This window comes from Anarrhichthys ocellatus, unplaced genomic scaffold (assembly GCF_004355925.1).
Source record: "Anarrhichthys ocellatus isolate YVR2014 unplaced genomic scaffold, GSC_Weel_1.0 scaffold5, whole genome shotgun sequence".
Taxonomy (NCBI): Eukaryota; Metazoa; Chordata; class Actinopteri; order Perciformes; family Anarhichadidae; genus Anarrhichthys; species Anarrhichthys ocellatus.
In genome coordinates, this window is record NW_022280035.1 from 13,645,549 (window position 1) to 13,667,821 (window position 22,273).

Genomic DNA, 22,273 nt, shown 5'->3' on the forward strand with positions numbered 1-22,273 from the left:
GGGAGAGGTTATGTCTTCGGTTGTTTTGTGTGCCTGTGTGCACACAGCCTGTGACTGAGTGAGCGTGCGTCTTTTATGTCTGTCCACGGCTGTTCTTGCAATGTGCCACAACAAGCTGCACAACATTTTGAATGGCCAGTTATGGCTGCATGCTCAAGGATCTCTCGTGGTGTGAGTCATATACTGCCATTGACTACCTGCTTATTCCTCACTCACCACTATAAACCGACCCCCGGCCAGTAGCGGCCGCTAGTGTTAACACAGCGCAGTGCTTCTACGACTTTTGTGTTTTATACAATTGTATAAAGTGTTTTATACAACAACTTGGAGCCCATCGCATGTATAACCTAACATCGCCGCTTGTTTTTGAGTTTGAATGAAGTCCGCTTACAGCACTGGTTGTATTCATTCAATCACACATTACAGCAGTTGTTGCTGCAGACACACCTGGCAGAGATCTGCGCTCTACTGAGTGCACCTTTCCAGTTGAATATCGAGTTAGGTTTTTGCATTGCAGTCGTTTTAGGGATTGATTGTTCGTGCAATGCACACCAAGGCAAAATCTGTTCTGACAGACATGGTTCAGCGCTGTTAGGGTGTTTGCTTGTGGGTGCAGAAGGAGTAATGCAGGTGGTTCTGTTGAGCGGTTGTTTGTGCTTTAAGAGTGGCAACAGCAGGGCGCAAGTGATGAGTGCGAGGTCCAACACATTAAATAAGCGCCATGAATCACTCACTGTTCCCAGTTTAGCCACATTCTTAATCAGGTGGTCATGAAAATAAGTTGAGTGCCAGAATGCCAGAGCAGGGCATTTTCTTTTTACAGTTTCCACGGATTCATTGAGCTGTTGGCACACGAAACTGCTGCAGCAGCCCTGAATAATAAAGCAACTGTTCATAAAAAAACAACAGTATGGCAATCGTTTACAATTCTCTTAAATATGATAACCCCTAAGTTTTTACTCTTATAATTGCCACACTTTAACAGTACATTTCAACACTTGTGCCATATATACAGTAACTCAAATATGTGACTGAATACTTTTTAAAGATCTCATTGGGTTTGTAACATCATCAGTCTTTGACATTATTCTCTGTAGTAAGCTCGCCCATACATGATGAATCCTCTACCATTCAACAGGTTTATCCAAACTCTGGATATCAGGGAATGCAAGAGCACCTTTGGGGTTTTTATTCACGTGGGAGAACAAACACAGAAATACTGTTCTGTTTGTGTAACATTGATTAGTTATTATGATTAGTTACAAATCTATAATTAATTTGGGATATGAACGATACATTTTGAATCTAATGATTTGTCTTTGGGTTCTGACTTTTGAATTGATGCGACTTAAAGCGCTAATTAATAACTAAAGGGCTGGGTAATGTTTTGGGGCTCCCAGCTGAATTCAAGCATGTTTAAAAAAAAAAAAAAAAAAAAAATGATGCAGAATGCAAATGTTTGTGACTTGATAACTGGACTCATTTATCAATGTAATCGGGCACAGCGATTCATCTCGTGTTTATTTCAGGCTTTATCAGATTTGTGTTTGAGTATGGAAGAGGTGTCTTCTGGTAATCAATCATCTCTCAAAGCTGCTTCGAGGGACACGCTTCATCTAACAACGATTATAATTAGGTGGCCTTTTATTCCGCGTAACTTTCCAAGAGGTTTATCCTTGTGGAGAGGAACAATCAGCATACAAGGTCCCTTGTCAAACATCCCCTCCCCTCTCAGAGAGTTATTTTTGAGTCTTGAGGATAAACTTGTACTCCCATGGCGCCAGAGACTTGAAAAGGATACCTGCCTCTCGTATAAATGAGTTACCCTACCTACGGAATCTTCCCACTTCTTTGTCGTTACAGAAATGCAAATGCCTTCCGACAAATCCAAAATGAATTCTCTTCCCTCTCAGAAAGGAATGTTTACTTCTGTGAAGAGTTGACTGCCCCATGGGTCACTGTTACTGTGGGCTTTGCTTTCACAACTTACGTTCACTGTTGAGCCTGGGTAATTAACAAGGAAAAAAATGTCACACTAGACATGCTGCTGTCTTTGTTGTTTCTCTTGTTTTCTTCTTCTTACAAAGACAATTCTGTATGTCACTCACATTTAGAGTTATGGTACTAATCTATTCGCTGTGCTATATTGTATATTTAAAAGTACTGCTTCCTTGCAGAACACCACACGATGACTAATACTGATATTAATAACGTGTACACACATGGTATATATGCAGAAATACTGTTTCAGTGTCATTCAGTGGTGTTTGCAAGCTGCACTGGTGATTTATTGTATAATTGCAAACTATAACACCCATGTTTGTAATGCATTATAAACATTCTCATAATGTATTATAATCTGCTTTAGTGCACTGTATAATTATAGTTGTAAATACTCTTTTATTTATAACAATAATCAAAACATATTAGAACATTTTTTATAATGACTTATTATTAGGTAAAGTATCATAATACGTCATAATTGCTGGTCACTCACTGATCATAGTGTATTATAATTCCCATAGCTTTAATGCTTTATTATCTTTTTCACTGTTTTAATGCATTATATTGGATTAAAAGTCATCTGATTCTTTTAAGTAGAATGAAAAAAGTTTAATTAAATCTATGCAAGAACACACAAAACAGTTTGTTTTACATTTAGCATTAAATGACCACAGTGACTCCTCATCACATTATAGCAGTGATTATAATGCATGTACAACTATGGGAAATATAATATATGATCTTTGGAACAACAACAAAAATGTCAGTGAATGCCCAGCAATTATGAAGTTGTGCTTGTTGTGTTCTTGTTTTATGATTATAGTTATATAGCACTATGCATATTTATGAGTGCTTATAACTGTAATTATAGAGTGCTATAAGTAGATTACAAGGTATTATAAGTGTATTTTTTATTGCATTATAGACATGGACGTCATAGAAAGTGCTCCTCAAACGTGCATTATACATAATAATAATAATAATAATAATAATAATAAGTGGTCCGGATGAGATTCAGAATGAAGTCAGTTTGTTTTTTGTTCTGAGGAAGTGGAATACAAACTATTTGGAAAGAGCACACGAATTTGGTTTTGATTTTGTACTTCAGGAAGGATAACAACCCTTCTCTCAAGTATCTTTCCTCCAATTTTGGAAATTATTGGCTTATTTTTCCATCTGAGTCACACAGGGCGCCATGTGGATGGCTTAAATGAGAGGGGCTGATTCAAAATAAGACCGAATTGCTCTCAGCATTTGTTGCGGCATTTTATTTCAAATTTCCTATTGGATGACACCCCCTGGGAAGATGGTGATACGTTTGAAGGGTTTAAATGAAATTGTGCTGAAGCGCGGCGGCAGCGTAGTGTGATTTTGACAAGTCTGTACATTCAGATGTTTGCATTAAAGTTTTATGAAGGTTACCCGCTGATTATGCAGTTCTTGGGGGATCTCGCAGCCTTTTACGTCTAATATGAAAAATGCTCATGGGCTCTGCTCGCATGGATCCACGCTATACAGAGATTTTACAGTGATTCAACCTTCTCTTGCACTGCACTGTTTTTCCACTTGCTTCCTTCCTGTCTAAGCTTGCAATATCTACTTGGCAGCAGAAAAATGTAAAAAAAAAAAAAATGTTTTTCATGCTCACCGGGACATCAAAGCTGATGCAGTTTTGTTGTTTCTCCAACCAGGAAGCGGAGTCTTGCTGAGGCCTGTGTTCACCAAACAACCCGGCAGTGTGGTCTTTCCCCTTGGAGCGGGTGAGAATCGCCGAGAGGTGGTCTTTAGCTGCGAGGCCCAGGGACACCCGCCGCCCTTCTACAGGTACTGCTTTATGCACACAGGGTTTGTTACGCAGAACTCTCTCAGAGCTTTCAAGTGCAGAATTTCTTCCTAAAAAAACCCCGAGTGAGATTGGATTTATTGCCCTGAGAAGACTGGAGATTTGTGGACCTTATGGCTCGCTGCTGCTCACATGCCTGCAGCACTCGGCGTCCCTGTCAGTCATGGTTAATTTGAGAATGATGAATTAATTGGCCTCAGTTGTTGGTCTATTGTATATTCGCCTTGGGGGTGGGGGGGGGGTCATTGATCTGCTGTAGAGCTTCCTGTCATCAGTATCACTGACCATTGCAAAGATCAAGTGACCCAAGAGAATCATGCACCAAAACTCTGCTGCTATCATGACAGAGATGGAGTGGGGAGGAAAACACCAGTGGAGTGTATTTCACATACCAGAAATGATGTGGCAGAAGATGCCCCACCATATCACCGCTTCGGGACAGCTATAGTTACATTTTGTGTGCAGCATCACTGCCCACGGCTGCGCCCACATTGCCAAAGGGCATCTGATTTTGGAGGTTATCACTACGCATGATTGAAATCACGTGACGGACTGAGGTGCGGAGGAACTGATGCTCGGCACTCTGGCCCTATGAGGTTGAGCGGGCAGTTGTGTTAGAAACGAGTTGGTACCCAGTTGCTGCTAAAATGACAACAAATGAAAACAAATGACAAACAATGATTTGCTTTAAAGTGCATCAAGCGCATAAGCTATTAATTTATAATCTATCAAATGAGGCCACATAGCTGTTGTACTCCTGTCAGTGTAATTAAATGCAAATTGCAAAGCCAAGCATTTAATGTGTAATAGGTTGAAACGATCCTTCATAATATCAGCATATGCAGCCGTTAATGTAGCTTGAAGATCCTCGGTGTTATGCCTAATGGGCACAAATTGAAATGAATGTTCAAGATCTTATCACTGGGATCGACTGGAATACTTATGAAGCAATCAGTCGCTCTTTCACCATCTGGATCGTCCTACTTTTCCAAATGAAAACCAGTTCACGTGTTCATATCTGCAAGTTCAAATTCTGAGAGCATGTCCGATTCCAAATCGAATCAAATTTGGCTTTGATGAGCTCTTTAATTACTGCAAGTGCCACCAACTGTGGCAGTTGATACAGCACATTAAGAAGTGGTTTTCAGATTAATCACAAGCTGTTATGAGTTCATACTTGTATCCCTTTTAATGATGGGCCTGATATTCAGATGGACATATTGCTGTGTCGTTAGTTCAGTCAGCATACATCATAGGGCTGTCGTCGCCTTTTGCACTTTACTTTTTCTAACCAAAGGTCACTTGTGCCAGATTTGGGAATGAGTTGAGGGTCTTTGTGAGGTTCAGCAGCAGGACACCATATGCCGAGTGGCTCTTGACTGCTGCGTATGAAGGCAGGTCTATTTCAGGTTCGCCAAGGACAAATTAATTTGCCCAAAGACTACCCAATGACTCCTACCACATAAAGCCCTCACTCCAAGTTGTCACCGTGCACCCTTGATTTGTCTCATCTGGAGCTCTTGGACCGGTTCCAGCTGCAACACCAAATCACTAAATCAATCTAATCAGCCAATCTGCCGTTGAGCACCGCTCTGCTGCATATGTCCCTCCCTTCAGCCCCGCTCTGCCGCTGTCTTTGTCTTAATCCTTCCCACTGAAGGAGGAGGATGAAGGTCAGAAATAGAAACCCCCAGCCTTCTTTTTCTCAGAGAGCTCTGAAAATCGAATCAAGACCAAGGAGCTAACATTCAACTTAATGTGTGTCTTATTTCCTCCGATGAAAAGCTTTTTCTTCAGAGTCAAGAAAGTGTCGCTCTTCTTGTTTGTCTTGGTTCACACTCTTCTTTTTTTCTGCTAATTTTCTTTCCCTTTGACTGTGATTCGGTTTGAGAACGAAAGTGCCATTTGCCATTTTCCTGGGTATAATACATACAATTTCAACAACCTATTCAATTGATGAAATGTATCTGAATACATTTAGAAAGTTTTCTGCAAAACAGGTTTAACTCTTTAGTGTTTTTGTGTAAAGTCTGTCTTGTAGTCTATATCATCAGTTAGGTAGTTAATATGATCACATGCTGCATTCGGTTGAACTGGCATCTACAACTCAGCAGGTTTTCTTAGACCATAAGCTTTAATTATGCAAAGTGAACAACATTAAATCTCCTGAATCGCGTACAGTTAAAAACTGATTGCTGGCAATTGCATCTTTCTGTTCTCTCGCTCTCGCCCTCACACACTTGCTGGATTCCCATAATCAAAACAAGAGGTTTCATCAAAAAGCACCATTATGCTGTGCAATATAAATAAAGAAAACAACCCACACACATAGGTACTTATGAAGGAAGAATGTGCACACCATCGCGTACTTCAGAGCAGGCATCAACCAGGTTTAGCTGAGATAGCAGTGGGTGATATGAGAAGGAGGAGATTGAATATCATTTCAAAGACCCGCTCCAATATTTTTAGGTTGTTTGAACGAATTCACCGATTGCGTGATTATTTTCGCAGGCGATGCAGCATTTTGTAAAATGTCAAGCTGCATTTATAAACATTTAAAACTATTTATGAGAGATGAATTCCATTGTTATTTTTATTTACATTCGAGCCATCATCTCCCTGTTAATGGTCGATTCATTTTATCCTGAATTGTGAAGCAATCAGTCTGTTTCAATATGAGCGCTATGAGTGAATCATTTATCATCCGAGACGTTTAATAATACTGATGATTGAGAATTTACGACAATGATGGTTTGCAGAAATGTGATGAATAAGCAGTATTGACGCTACAAATAGCCACAGCCGAGTGTAATAAGCTATTCGAGAAATTGCACTTTCTTTGCTGTATTTCTCATCGACAGGTCTAATATAGTGTTTCTATATCCATATATGGCTAACTGTGAGTGTGGCAATGAGGCTCGTACAAGTGCACCCAGTTCCACAGTGATTGAGATCTATACTGCGGAATCACGCAGCTTTCTCAATCTGATGAGAAAGAAGAATCAGAACGGAGTTTTAGTTGTGAATCTGCACAGAGTTGGATGAATCTGGCCGCTGGTGCTTGGCATCCCCTGTCTGATAATCGCTATGATTGGAGGGGCAGACTTTGAGTCACGGTGAAAGGGCCTCACTGATGCGGTTGTCATTGATGGACAAACAGGCTGGAAAGACAAAGGAGATGTCAGAGGAATGTAGAGCATTTGCTTGGTGAGTAAGAGATGTGTTTGAAGTGAGAAAAAGCCTGAAAAGAAATGAGCAGTCTTTTGAAATGACTGCTGCTGATTGCTTATCCTTTTAGTTGTATTAATTTGGGTTTCGCAGCAACACACAGGCATCAACCAGGAGGTTGATGCCTGGTTTATCCAGAGTAGGGCTGTTTGGTCACAGCTTAGGCTAATGGCTTTTCTCTATTTGACATTAATTTGACTTTTTGCAACAGCATCAATTCGTCTGAACAATAGGTAAGATACATTACAGGGCATCTTGACTCTCTATATTAAGGATTTTTCTGTTATATTCACAGGTGGAAGCTCAATGACTCCTTCGTCCTGCCCAGGCCAGGGTCACGTTACTCTCTCATGGGAGGAAACTTACACATCAGCCGTCTGAATAAAGAGGAAGATGTTGGCATCTATCAGTGCCTGGCATCAAACTCTTTTGGCACCATCGTCAGCAGGCAGGCCAGTCTGCACATCGCATGTAAGTCCATATTATTTTTCACCAAACAATGTGTCTTATCAGAAGGATTTGCAACATGGATGTACGATCATGACCACAGGCCCAGGACACAAAGTCACCACAGACCCCTCTCTACATATGCAAGCGGCAAGAGTTTGGTCGTATAATAGCAACCCACAACCCCAAAGTAGCATGTATTTTACTTTGAAATTGTATATATTACTTTGACATTTTAAATCACTGTCATTTGCAGCCCGTAGTACATGCCACGTACAAAAATGTGAAAAGACACCCTAATTTAAATAAACCACCGGCTTTCTTCTGGCCTTCTTTGAAGAAAAGTCATCGATGAAGTCGTCTTTACGTCATTACGTCATTACCAGTTAATTGGCTAATTTACAAAACATTCAAACTATTTCATAATCGTACTACATATTCAAAATCATGTTTGCTTCATATCTTAAAAACTAAAATAATTTAAATGAAAAAAGAGATAATAATTAACTTTAAGGCCAATTAAGGGCCACTCAAGGCCCTGGGCAAGTTTCCACTTTGCCCATGCGGTAATGCGTCTATGATTTTTAATAACCAAAAGCAGTTTTCAGTTTTGTTATTTGACTTCAGTTGGGTTTAGTTCACCTCAATTCAACTACAGTTGAGATCAGTTCCATCTTTGTTTGCCTCGGCAAGTAAAAGTTTCATTAAACATCAGAAGTTCTGGTTCACTGAAAGTATAATGACCCAGTAGGATTCTTTGGAAATTGTTTGTTGTCAGACCTGATCTTCTCGAACTAAAAATAACAACCAGCAACGAGAGACACTTACAGTATGCTGATACTGTTAAAGTTACTAATGAGAAAACACAAATTAACCGGCGGTGTTCCTGTCACGCTTTTATTCTCTAACCCTGATTAAAGATTCAGCGCCGGTGTTTACTCTAGTAAACGTCTCACACCCCTGTGATGATTGTGTGCTGGGCCTTGACAGACCAGTATAGTTGATGCTTTACAGCCTTCATCCATCACATTTTATAAGACCAGAATCTAAGGCATCTCTGATGGCAAGGTGAACTTGAGGCCTCCACTCTTGATGGGCAGCCCATATCAAATGACAGCCCTGATATCTGTGAACAGATGGTGCAGCTAGATTGAATTCTGATGTCTGTTTCTCTGCCATAGCCGACGCAGAGATGATCCTTGGCAGGGAGAGCACAGAGGTATCCATCTTGCCCCGCTTTGGTGCTACTTTGTCACAAAGCAGCATTAAATCTTCGACATAAAGTGCAAATCGGTGCCCTGAGTTGCTGGCAAGCTGTTGATCATATTCACATTTCCTTTCAATTTTCGAGGCCCCGACCTGAACTGTATGTCATCGTGATTGGTCTCATCCATTGCCTGGGCCCCGACCTGGGACCCGCTGCTTTTGTCAACAGATGGGGACAAACATCAGTGCCGACGTGTCGTACGTCTTATTTATTGCTCTTGTTTAACTTAATTAAGTCTGCTCTATGATTGAGCGGGTCTCGGGTCAAGGGAATAATTCACGGAGGAGCAGCCTGTTATGAGAGTCCGTATCGTGTCATTGGTAACCGACTCTGACTCAGAGGAGCTCGGTATGGTCTTTCACACACTAAGGGGCCAAAGCAAAGGTCATTAATAAGGAAAACACAAGGATCTACAGTAGCGTGTAGAGGGTAATCTTATTAGGTCTGGTAGTCTAAAGCGAAGGCTTTTGGGCACTGCTGCTAAAAACAAATGTAGAACAGTGATTACAGCCTGCTCATAATCAAACACCACTATTGTGCCTTCTTTAACGGTCTTATCTATATTTGGAAGTCCTTGCTGATATGGCGACCGAGATCAATGTCTACGACTTGCACAAACTAGTGATGTCACATATCATCAGATTTGTATTGCATGGCTGTGCAGTGCGTAGCCTACATGTTTAATCCTCCGGAGGATGGATGACATAACAGTGTCTGTTGCCATCTGGTAGGAGTTTGAAGCTCTGAAAGCATAAAGGTCCTTGATCCTGTTGACAATACAGACTTAAATATTTAAAAGGTTCTGCTCGCCTGCTGGAAGTGCTGGAAGGAATAATCTAGTTGATTATCGAGCCAGATTGAATTTCCTAATCCCCAAGGGGTATTTTTGGTGTAACTAAGGATTTTCACTGACGCAAGATGCAACATTATACAACAGAGCCCAAGGCCTGCAGTATAGGCAACGTGTATAGGACGCCTGACCCGAAGAGGGGACGTGCTACAGCCTGAATGCTGCGCTGCTTATAGAGCCACAAGGGTAACCACGTGTTTAATGAAGGGTGAAATAGGTGTATTTATGAAAGCAATGCAGGATGTGACTCCCTTGTATCTTGGTTCTCATGATTTCTCCTATCACATTTAGTCCTGTAATTGCACATAATTTGCATTTTTATTTTTCTTACCGGCTCTAGTCTAACCTAACTGCCTTATCTGTGTAATTACTTTGCAAGATTTCTATCGCTTGTTGTTGTTGTTTTTTTTCCTGCCTCTCTCATTTCTATCAGCTCTGTGCTCTTTATTCATTGCTTTTTGCCTTGGGTGAACATTTAGTCTGTTTTGAGCCGGAGAGCATCTGAGGAAGGGACAATAGCGTTTATCGTCAGCACTGCCATGCTAGGTGCTCAATCTGGGCTTCAAATCCTCTTTGAGGGAGGGTGACAGTGGGCATATTCTGAATGAAGCACTTCACAACAGTGTTGTAACTGTCAGGAGACGACAGCAGCAGCGCTCTGTAAGAATTAGGCCCCTCTTGATGTTTATCTCTCCTCAAATGTCTCACTGTTCACTGCATGATGCTTCTCTGACAACAGAGGAGAGGTGAGTTGAGGGAAGACGAGAAGCAGACATAGAAGAAATTATCCATTTATTTTTTTTGGACCCTCATGATTAACATATGACAAGTTATTGATTGCAGCTTTTTGGTGACTTGCATTTTACGTTAATTATTTATGTCAGCAGTAATTGAGTTCACACAGCTTTACTTAGTGATTAGTAAGCCTTCCTACCTCACTCTACAACCACAGTCAGTTTATCCAGTAATTAAGAAAAGACTAGATACTGCATGGTAAGAAAATTGACTGACCACTCTATAACTGTGTAATACGTATAGCATGGGTTAGCTGTAAATTACAGCTTTGAAGGGGTTTCAATGTAACATCACACACATGTTGTGTACTTTATAGGAATTAGGACAACCATTTATCTTACATTCTAATTTTTGAGGGTTTACCCATTTAGAAAGGTTATTAAATCTTGCTTCAGTGTGTTCAAGTGTTTTATTATTTTTTTTATTCTCACGTAATTACAAAAGGCTTTGACTCAGCTATTGTACTTTGCTGCATGTCAGAGTTTTCTATAAGGACCGCATGAACATTTTTTTGCTGTCCCCCCCCCCCCCAAACCTACATTCTGTCTTCGATGTTAAATGTTTAATGACAAATTCAATGTGTATTTGTTTCAATGAGAAAGTAGACATTTTAGAGATAAATAAAGTTCAGCAAAATCTTGCAGAATTTACATAAATCACGATCTAGCCGAATCATTTTATTTGTGCACTTTTCAAGCAAAGTGCACAAATAGCTTTCCAGTGCAGGGAGATGACATTAATATACCTGCGTATAAAAACACTATCAAAAGGTGATAAAAACTATAAACAAGCGTAAACTCCAACACAGAATCTGGTGGTAGCGCGACAGAGCTGATGTAGAGGACACAACAGCTGGACGAGAGACAATTTTCTACTAAATATTTTCTGAATATCTAAATATTTTTTTAATTCATCTTAAATATACATGTAAACAACTTATTGTATGGATGAAAGCCGAAGGGTTTGTCATTTATTATTATTATTTATTTAGCTTTGTGTATATTATATCCAAACTGGTCAGCTCACATCAGAAATACGAACTATCCCCTGAATGGAGGCAAATTATACCATAGCTAGAGTTCACATAAAACCCATTTAGGAAAGTTTTTAAAACTATTCAAGCCTTTTGTCCAATGGTTAGGTGACAAATGTAACCACATCACAAATCGCCCTGGAGCTCACACACTCCAACAGAATGGTTTCAATTTGTCTTCCCTACAATCACCTCTCATTCATTACAATGGGTCACATTGATGAAGCTAGCACAAAAATGCAAATTCACATCCAATTTCATGGATCTGAAAGCACTCAAAATAGCCTAAACCCTGCCACGGAGCAGCTCATGGAGGTGCAGAGCCGTGATGGGCTTGATAAGATGATCCACGGGGTGCGGAACAGCTTGGGTTGTCAGGCATTGTTGGCTTTTAGTGTGTCTCGCTCATTTACGCTCCACCATACTCCAAAGGAATATTGATCAGGAGAGCTTCACTCTCAGTGTGTTGAGCAACTCTGCGACTTTCTAATGTATGAGTGTGATTTTAGAAAGGAGTTAATTGTTCCTGTATGTTGTGCCTAATGATGGACTGGGCATGGTGAGCAAAAAGGCACCCAAAATCTGGCCCTGTATTTCTCTGTATTTATGGTAACATTTTTGATTTGATACACTGTTTTTCAAACCCAATGCTCCCTACACACACACACACACACACGCGCACACACACAGATGCTTGTTTGGAGCAGATGGCTCATGTGAGTTGTTTAACTTAGTGGTAAAGAGTGGATAAGAGGAGTTGTTGCATGGCAATTGTGCAAACAGTTTAATCAGAGAAGACCGTTTCATCTGTGAATGAAGCCTGTTCTTTTTTCAAAGCTGAGAACCTTCTTTAACTGTGCAGTTGGTAAACTGACATTAAATTTAAAGTCTGTTTTATTCAGGATTTTTTAATTTTTATAACGCACGTGTAATACGTCTCCTCAGTTTGGCTGCTAAAACCGCCTCATTGATCTCCGATTGTCTGGTATTGCGAGACAAGTACTGCACATTGTTATATATTAGTTACTTCTTTATTTGATCAAACTTTTCCTTTTTCTAATAAAAACCATAAACTCCGCAGACTCCTGAAGCCAGAAGACAAACACAGACATATTGAACACCCAAAATGCAAAAACAATTTGCAGCAAATCTGAAACCACAGACTGGACAGTGTATTATTTCTTATCAGCATTTATGATGACAACCAAACGATTCACAACATCAAACCATTCAGAAGCAGTGCTACTGCAGCTGCTGGGACATACTGTCTGACTCAGCAAGTAGTGGCCCTGGCAGAGCAGCCATAGTTTAATATGTTCTCAGATAGCTTGTTTGCCTCCTCACAAAGCTAAAAGAGCATGTCGAGGCAGGGGAAAACATGGAGCTGCAGTTAATACGACGCACTCATTTGGGCTTTTTTCTCCAGCACCACATGCAAGTTGACTTTTGTGGTTTTGAGTGAAATGTCCCAACAACTATAGGCCTTTTTCACAGCAGGCATTTTGACTTGTCACAGTAACAAAAACAGCGATTTAAATATAAGATTAATGATTTTACGTTTCAGGGTGCGGGTATTTTGCATGCTAGCTAAATATGTAAGTATGATTGTTAAAGGTATTTAGGGACCCACGACAAGCAGGTAATATGGATGGGAGTTCATGCAAAATGGTTGATTGAAATTGAACAACTCACCAATATAATGAATTTTAATGGCAAAAAATGAACATGACTGAAATGACTTCTGTTAGCAGGTAATAACACAATAACAGAAATACAACGTTATCTCTGCCGCTCTGGGATTCCAATGCTGGTTGTTAATATCTGTGAGCAAGATTCAATAAAACATTTTATTGTGACTTTTAAATTTTTTATATTGTGGTTAACTCGCTAATGTTACATTAAGACATCAAGTTGAGCATGAACATCAGCAGAGGCCTGAAAAGTATTGCTTTTACAAACATTTCCCACATACAAAGCATCAAATTACAAATTGATATTTTTGGATAAATGAATATTGAATTATAAATGAATACATTTCTCACATTCACTTAGGAGTTTATCAGAGGGATCTGCAGTAAAGATGGGTTGCTGCTCCGGAGGGACCCTGACTGTGCTCAATCTGTTCCTCCACCGAGAGGCTCCATGCTATTGTTACCCATGGATCAGCCATAGATTTAGAACTGGCCACTGAAGCATCCGCACAATCTGTCTGCACCAAATATTAAAAGAACTTAATGATCTACTTGTTAATTTGTGAAGCCATTCAGAAGCTTTCCCGCTAAATCATTTGCGAACCCAAAAAAAAAATCTGCTTTTGATTTCGATAATGTACACGCTGTTCTGCTGGGTGCAGTTTTCAATTACTCAGAAGGTCTGCAAAGATCACGTTCTGTACTTAATATGCGGCGCCTCATCCTGCTGTGCTTGTAGACAGGAGGTGTCAGTTTTGCATTCTTTCTCCCCGTTTTCGCATTCAGTCTTGATTATGTCATTATATGGCAGCCGCGTATTTGGCTGCACGGCTTGCGATATCTCCAAGAGCCACAGCAGGCAAGAAAAGGCAGAATGTTTTAGGATTGCTGTCTCTATTTGCTTTTTCTCAGCAGGGTGTCAACAAGTAATTGGTCTCCATACAAATGATGTTTCAGTCTTAGTCATTTAATTGTTACTGGTCTGTGTGCAGTGGATGAAACACAGAAAGTGATAACAATTCATAGTTCCAATTAAATTCACTCATGTGTGACTTATACTTGAGGAATTGCTTTCTGCTCCAGTCAGGAGTGTTTAGGTCTTTACAGCATTTATGCAAACATATAGCGGGCTTTATGGAAATATGCAAAAGTTCTGCATCGTGTGCCACCGTTGAACTCTGGTCTGTATAGCTGTGTTCTCACCAGATACGAAATTATTGAGCAGCCACAGATATGAACCGCGGTGCATTTTTTACTTCTGTAAACAACTCTGCACGTCTTGTGTGCGTATGGCTTTTGAGAATAATTCATTATTTTGCTGTATTGTTTTTTGTGTGTTGTGGTCAACAGACTTGGAGAACTTCAAGACACAGAAGAGAAGTCCAGTGAGGGTTCGTGAAGGTCAAGGAGTGGTCCTACTGTGTGGCCCACCACACCACTCCGGAGGTAAGACGGCCTTATCTCGAAGTTCTTGACCTTGTCAAGACTTTCATTTTATTTGCTACCTCACACATTCGGTCATTTGCGCTGCCGCTCAACAACAACTTAGCATCAGTGAGGACGGATCCACTCCGTGCTTATCTGGACAAAGTGGAAGTCATGTGCATTTGTGCTCTCCCCCTCAGATCTTCTGGCTGTTTGTTTGTGTTGTTGGGGTCAGTGGAGTGAGTCATTTTTACTTTGGGACACTCTGGCCTGTCAGCCTGATTTTCAATGGGGGCCAGGAAAAACTCTGGCATGCAGACTGGAGAGGCTGTCTGTGGCTGGGGTCCTGCCAGGCTGAGTAATGGAGCTTCTCTCTGAAGGTGCTTTGTGTGCTTCACATCAGCCCTTTGCTTCCATGACATTATCATTGGGAGTTAGCATCCAGTGCTATTAACTCCTACACAGGGGTCTGGAGATGGGGCTTTATTCTACCAGCGAGCAGAGCTGAATGAAATTCTCCACCTTTCAGCCATTATTTCTAAAGATCAGCATATGATAGTTTAGTGATAGTGTTTTTTCAGTGGCTTAGTCCAAATTATCCTTCTAAATAGATTTTTTTGGCAATGTCTTATGTGATGTTAAAAAGGAACTGGTGTTAAAACTCAGACTGGTATTTCCAGTTGACTCTTTTTAAGGCCATTATTATTCAATATTATCTTGTCACAAAGTTTGGTGGAATTCTATCATGACAATTTGATCCCATAATCTTACTCAATTATGTTGCCCAATTAATGATCGCAACTTAGAAGTCTAACTTTTCGTCCAACGCTGCATCCTGTTCTCTTCATACATCATATTCAGAATGGGGTTATCGGCAGTAACCGCCGTATGAGTGCAGTGCAGAATGGCGGCGATTAGCTAGCCAGTAGGGCACCCACTGGGACTCGCATGCACTAACAGCCGGACAGGCTATGTCAACAAAGCACAGAGAAGCTTGGTTAGCAACACAAACAGAGGGAGAGCGACTTCATTCTCTGCTCAAGTAGACGTTACTCCATTGTGTCTTCACATAGCAAAGAGTTGTTTGCTGCTCTATTAATGCTATGAATTTCAGATGTATCACCTTTAATGCTGTGATGTTGATTTTTGCATATGGCCCAGCCCAATAAGGGCATGCCTTAAACAATATTATACAAACTGAAAAACAAGTACTTAAAGCTTCTGCAGCTGGATGTCATTTGTAACATAAACTAAATATTGTTGGTGTCGTTTAGGGAAACTTTATTCCACTGATTCATACTGTGTGCTACTGTGCAAAGCGAATGCTGTTCGTTTGACAATAGGATGAGATGCTTTTGTTTTTTATCATTATCACACACTTACTTGCAAACCTAAGCGTAGGCTCATATTTGTAATGCTTTGTTCTGTATATGTTATAATGAGACATCCCACCTTGTGTTGACAAGAGAAGCTGGGACAATGAGCCACATGCTCACTTTTGGCAGCCTCGTAGTGTAATGGCTTTTTACTTTTTTAGACACATCCCCCGGTGGAAGGTGTCCAAATGCCAACACGCACTCCAGCCAGCTAAAAACAAAACCGCAGCATTGTCAGGAGTGTTGGGCTGTAGTAGCAGTGTCATGACGGGGTCCAAAAATATTTATTCAACGATTTTGGCAATAATAATTCAGTAGTTTCTTCGTGATTCGTAGGGAAACGGCACAAGTTCAGTCGTGGCAATGTCCCATATGCTAAATCCGGTCTCATTTCTTCTCAATGCATTGTCTGTTGTGACGGCCATTGTGCACGCACCGGGCTAATGTTTGTAATTTGGAAGAGGAAGATTGCTCCCTTTATGTGACTGCATTGACGAGGAGTGTGGCGCTCCCCGGGCCAACCTTTTTGGGGGTTTTAGCGATGAGTGCAGAAATGATTCGACATTGACTGACTTCTCCTTGGAAACATTACATGTTGCAAAATGTTTTGGGTCATTTGCACACGTACACAAACAGGCCAGAAGCACTGTTTGCAAGCCAGTTTGAAGAAGTGGGAGATGTTTTGGTAACCAAGCATTCATTTATACACTTGGAGATTTAATGATGTAGTTTAATGAATGCTGAAGTCAGCGTACTATAGGGTGTACCATTTTATTCATTGCTACATACTGTATATTGTAAACATTGTTCATATATATATATATATATATACTGTATATATATAAAAAGCGTAATCTACAAACAAAGGAAGGAAAGTCAAGCAAAGTGGAGTTACAGCTGTAAAAGCTTGGATTTTTAATATCTGCTGGTAATTGTTTCTATTCAGAGCAAAAGATTAATTTGTTCATTTTGTATTGCTATTGTGTAAGAACAAATGTGATCTAGTGAGGACATAATGGCATGCTACATTTTAGTACAGACAAGTACAACACTTTTTGTTTTTATTTGAAGATTTTGCATTGCATTGAAGAACGGGGCCAAGAGGCACTCACATTTTCCAACCTCAAGAATTATTCAGGAGTGCTGCTGCTCGGCTCTGGGAAGGACTGCAAGTGTCGAATGAGTAAAAGTCACACCTTCATTTTATAGCGTAGAAACACGTCTGATGATGAATCTCATTTTATTCAAGTTAACAGCAGGTGGGAGCTTCACCCCTGTGAGAAACATCACACCTTTGAAAATCACCTCCTCTAATCATGTAATCATTTTTTTCCCTCTCACATATAGTGTGTTACTCCGTTAATGGCACAGCTTCTTCTTCTTTTTTTTTTTTATTGGTGATGAAATGTATTGTTTAACCTTTTAACTAACAGATGGCTCAACCAGCAGGGGGTGTCTATCTTTTATTGCTATACTTTCATGCAATAAGGGGATATCAGGACATCATTTTATTGAAATTGGCATTCAAAATGTAACATCTCTCTTTATGAACTAATTTTCACAACATTCAGGAGACTCCCCCAGCTTCTGATGTCGTACTTTGCTCAAGAACTCCAGCTGCTTTGTTTTGACTGTGATCTTGCATATTTGACAACGCCGCACTTCACAGATGTTTACTAAGATGTATGCCACAGTGTGTTTGGGTAAAGAATTTGACTAAATCATTGGAGATATGTTATCTGGGTCTTGATGTTTTCGTCTGCAGGGAAATGTTAATAGACTTCTTCAATAATTCTCTTCAATAATTCATCTTCGTCTTGTCTGTCATTTGTTACGAAAACGTGCTATTTTTATTTTGACTCCAAACTCCCTCTGGACCCTGCCTCCAACATGACACTGATCTTTTGGGACTAGAGTACTGGAGGGGGTTGTTGTCAGTAACCAACACTGTTACATTGCACCTGGCCCATATCTGTCACACCCAGTCTCATACAAAGCCTGTACCTGCTCTCAAAAAGGAATGAGAACTACGTCGACGCTAATATGAAATCTGTCGAGTTGCCAAATGTTTTGCCATCATCATTTTGAGACGATCCCAGCTGACATTGGGCAAAGGCAGAGTAAACCCTGGACTGATCGCCGGGCTGTCACAGGGCCAACACACAGAGACAGACAACTAATCACGCTCACATTCACACCAAGGGCGATCTACAGCCATCAATTGTTCTAACCTGCATATATTTGGACCGTGGGAGGAAGAAAACCTACGCTAACATGGGGAGAACATGCAAACTCCACACAGATGGGCCCGGCCAGGGGGGTTTGAGTCCCTCTTGATGTGAGGCGATAGTGCTAACTGGTACACCACTGTGCCGTAGGAGGCAACACGCGTGACTAAGGAGGATTTATTTACACAGTGCAACAAAACTGTGCTTAACTCAGGAAAACTTAACCCTTATTAACGAACTAAAACCATCAATATTTCTTTATAAGAGGCAGATTTTGTGCTACTAAATGTTGATCATGAATGAAGACATGCAAGACCTCTGATACCATAACATGTAGGACAAGGATGTTCAAAATCCGTTATGCAGACTGTCAACAATTTTTTTTTTTTCTGTGGGAATCGTTGATTAATTGCTAATTTTGGTTAAATTCATTCAAACTAGGTCAGTTTGCTCCCCTGCTGATTTTCTCATAACAAATAAACACATTCAGAGCATGTGCTTTTGTCTGACCGACCAGTAACCTTCAGACTGCCTTTGTTTATACCAAGAACCTTGTAGATCATAGCTCTTCTCTGGAGACCCTGCACAGTGCTTGCAATGATCCATTTTCTGACAATATTGTTTTGCAGCTGTCCTCGTAGATTATTCTTATTGATGGAGATGTTGAGGATTCTGAGATGTGCTGTAGGATGAATTATCTCCAATTTTCTAACATCTTTGCTGAAAGGCTAGCCTGACCATATCTGCTATGGTAATAATGTAACACATGTAGTTTTAATGACATGCTCACACAATTATACATATACCCACACACCTTATAATCACATTCTATTGTCCTAAAGCCCCTTTCTTAGAATACAACTATGAATGGCTATGCTGCACCTGGTCACTTTATATATATATATATATATATATATATATATGTATGTATGTGTAATATTGATGCAAGTATAAATGATGGGAAAGGTTTTTAAAAAGTAGGAAAATAAAATCTGAACCAGCTTCATACCTTCAAGCTCAAGTATCAACACATTTGCCTCCATATGTTTTTTTATTTTAGCATCCAAGTTTAGTCTTTTTATACATTCATAAAATAAATATGGATACATAAGAAAGTTGTGGTAAATACATGACAAATGTACTCTAATTACAGCACTATTAATGTATTGTTGCACATTTGAAACACAGAAAAGCCTGACTGTCATTTCAATAGACTGAGAAACATGCTCTCATAAAGTAAAGTGTGACAAAATTCATGATCAGCGTGATACTGCCTTCGACAAGGATCTGCCTCATCTCCCATTTAAAGTATTTCAGTATCCCATGCATGATTCAGCAAGCCATTATTTCATTTTAACGATGCCTCAAAACCCTCAAGACAGCTGCAGGAAGTAGTTTGGTGCAGCCAGGATGCTTTGGAACTGTAAGTTGTGAGGTTGCACTTAAAGACTGACCAAAATATTGTCAAGTGCGAAGAGGAGCTCCAGTGGTGTTGTTTCACTGCAGTGTACTGTATTTGCATTGGATGTCAGTCTGTGTCATGATCTGCTTTGAGAGGGTCTGAATGACTTTGGTTAGTCCAGGACCTAATGCATCTGACCTCCTTTCACTAATGGAATCGGGCCTTTTAGATTTACTCAAGGCTGAAATCACTTGTTCTCTATTTGCAGTGCATATACCTCAAAACAGAGGCTGCTCGCTGGCAAGTAACACACATAGCTTGCAGGGATTCTTCCTAAGCCATTTCATAGAGTGAACTTGTTCTGTGTTATGAATACAGATAGCTAGCCCTGGTTAATGGCTGTTACTGTCTAGGGAACAGACTTGCGAGTACAACTTTGAGACAAATTGTGCATACTCTTTTCTTTTTTTTTGACACAATACACACTCTGGATTCAGTATGTCCTTGGCCTGTCATGTTGCATTTCTCTTCCCTCCTCTCAGATCATTAAGGGGCAATTGATGCTGCCTGTTCATTATACAAGGGCTAAATGGAACCACAATGGAAATCTGCCACTCACTGTCAGTCATGATTGCATTATTCCATTACCGCCCATCCGCAGGAGGCTCTCAAGTCAAATCATCAAATACAACCATTGGTACTTTCCACTTCCTATTTCCTGCTTCCTGTTTCTCATCATGAATCTTTAACTGACCAATTAGTAACCTCTTATTTGCTGTTGTTCCAGTTCGTCATGCCCTGCACCTTTTGGAAGATATTGTTTCAAAAACAGACATTAAATATACATGACCTTGTGATGATGGGAGCTGGCTCCCCATACAGCAAAGAATCCAGTTCAAGATCCTCCTCATCACTTACAAAGCCCTCCACAACCTCGCCCCTTCATACCTTTCGGACCTCCTGTACCATCACACTCCCAACCGCAACCTCAGATCTGCCGACGCCAACCTCCTTACCCCCCTACTCTGTCCAAGCATCGGACCTGGGGGGACAGGGCCTTCTCCGTTGCTGCCCCCTCCCTCTGGAACTCCCTGCCCCAACACCTCAGACATTCTACGTCACTCGCCACTTTCAGAACTGCACTTAAAACTCACCGATTCAAATCTGCTTTTAACCTCTAAAGTCCGTCATGTATGTTTTTCTTTCTTTCTTTTCATGTTTATTTTTATTTTTTTCTTACTGTTATGTCGTATATTTTGTTCTTATTATAAATGCTTCTATTGTTTCTGTTTTTAACATGTAAAGTGTCTTTGAGTGCCTTTTAAAGCGCTATATAAATAAAATGTATTATTATTATTATATATTATTTAGGGGAGAGAGGATATTACAGCTGTTCTCTCTGTGGGTCGGAAGAAGTTATGATTGGTACAAATGACGGAGGCTAGTGTGGACTTCAAAGCAGTAGAAACCACAAGAGGTAAACATTGTAATTGAAATGCCACTCCTCTTATTACATGTCTTATATCAGTCTATGTTAGTCCTTAAAGGAAACGTTTTTGGGAAACGCATATTCGCCTTCTTGCAGAGAATCGATTGATACCACTCTCAATCTGTTAAAGCCAGGAGACTGTTAGCTTAGCATAAAGACTGGAAACGGGGGGAAACTGCTAGCCAGGCTCTGTCCAAAGGTAAAAATAAAAAACTTTTTTTTGTTAAATTCGTAAATGGCTAAAGTGAAAAATAAAGAACATTTTCAACAGGAGTTTCTGCTGGTTGCCTGGCAACCTGAGTATGACAACAACCCTCAAGGAAGTTACTGCTTCCAGCTAAAAACTGGTCCAGCAGACGTATGAAGCTAACGGCAGCGTTAGATTGTATGTACCGTACAGTTGTTATACACATCACTCTCAAAATGTGCCACATTGGAAAGCAGAAAACAACATTGGCAGGAAACAGACCGACAGATGTGATTACACTGCGTGGTCCAAGTTTCAATCTCATGTTGTGTTCTTGGGATGATCACAAGGTCACCTCTTACCAGTCCAACCCACTTAAAAACACCCACTCTGTACTCTGTACTGGAGCCTTTTGAACATCTCGAGATCTCAAGATTCTGTGCCACGTCGTGATTTGCAAGCTTTGCAGTGATATGTAAAAAGCCCAAACATCCTCTTGCCCCCTATAGAGCAAAAGTGAAGTACACTGAGTCAGTAGATGAGTGTCCAACTCGTGTCTCAATTATTCCCTGTACCATAGTGCCGAGTCATCGCTTAAACAAGTTTTTTACCAACGGCCAAGATTGCTTTTGGGACCGGGATGCAATATGGTCCAGAGCAATCTATCTGAGTGTCAATATGTCAAAACATCATCATTCCTTTTTAAAATGCGGCTCATTGTTAGTACAAAGCCTCTCTGACTGCACTCAATTTGGTTGATAGTACCGGGAGTCTTTCCCAGAAGTTTGTTATCAAGGATGATGAATAGTCGACCAGGAGGTACCATACTGAATAACATGATCTGTAATACATTGGTTTTATTGGGCATTGTATAGTTTCTCATGCAGGATCTGCAGCTTAAGGGTTGATTTAAGGTCCTCTGCTCCTACACGACAGCCACAAAGGGAGGTGCTTGTTGTTGTTGTTTTTATGTACAACTACTGTCTCTTGTCTTTTTTAAATACTGTA

At 40.4% G+C, this 22,273-nt stretch overlaps 1 protein-coding gene across 2 annotated transcripts in view; it reads left to right on the plus strand.

Moving 5' to 3' along the window:
* The window catches only part of cntn3a.1 (contactin 3a, tandem duplicate 1), a 68,555-nt gene that overhangs the window by 13,317 nt on the left and 32,965 nt on the right, over window positions 1–22,273 (plus strand). For both annotated transcript variants that reach the window (XM_031845067.1, XM_031845068.1), the window contains exons 3-5: window positions 3,696–3,828; window positions 7,371–7,546; window positions 14,509–14,604. In XM_031845067.1, the coding sequence (XP_031700927.1) occupies window positions 3,696–3,828; window positions 7,371–7,546; window positions 14,509–14,604 (405 nt within the window). The remainder of the gene's footprint in view (window positions 1–3,695; window positions 3,829–7,370; window positions 7,547–14,508; window positions 14,605–22,273) is intronic.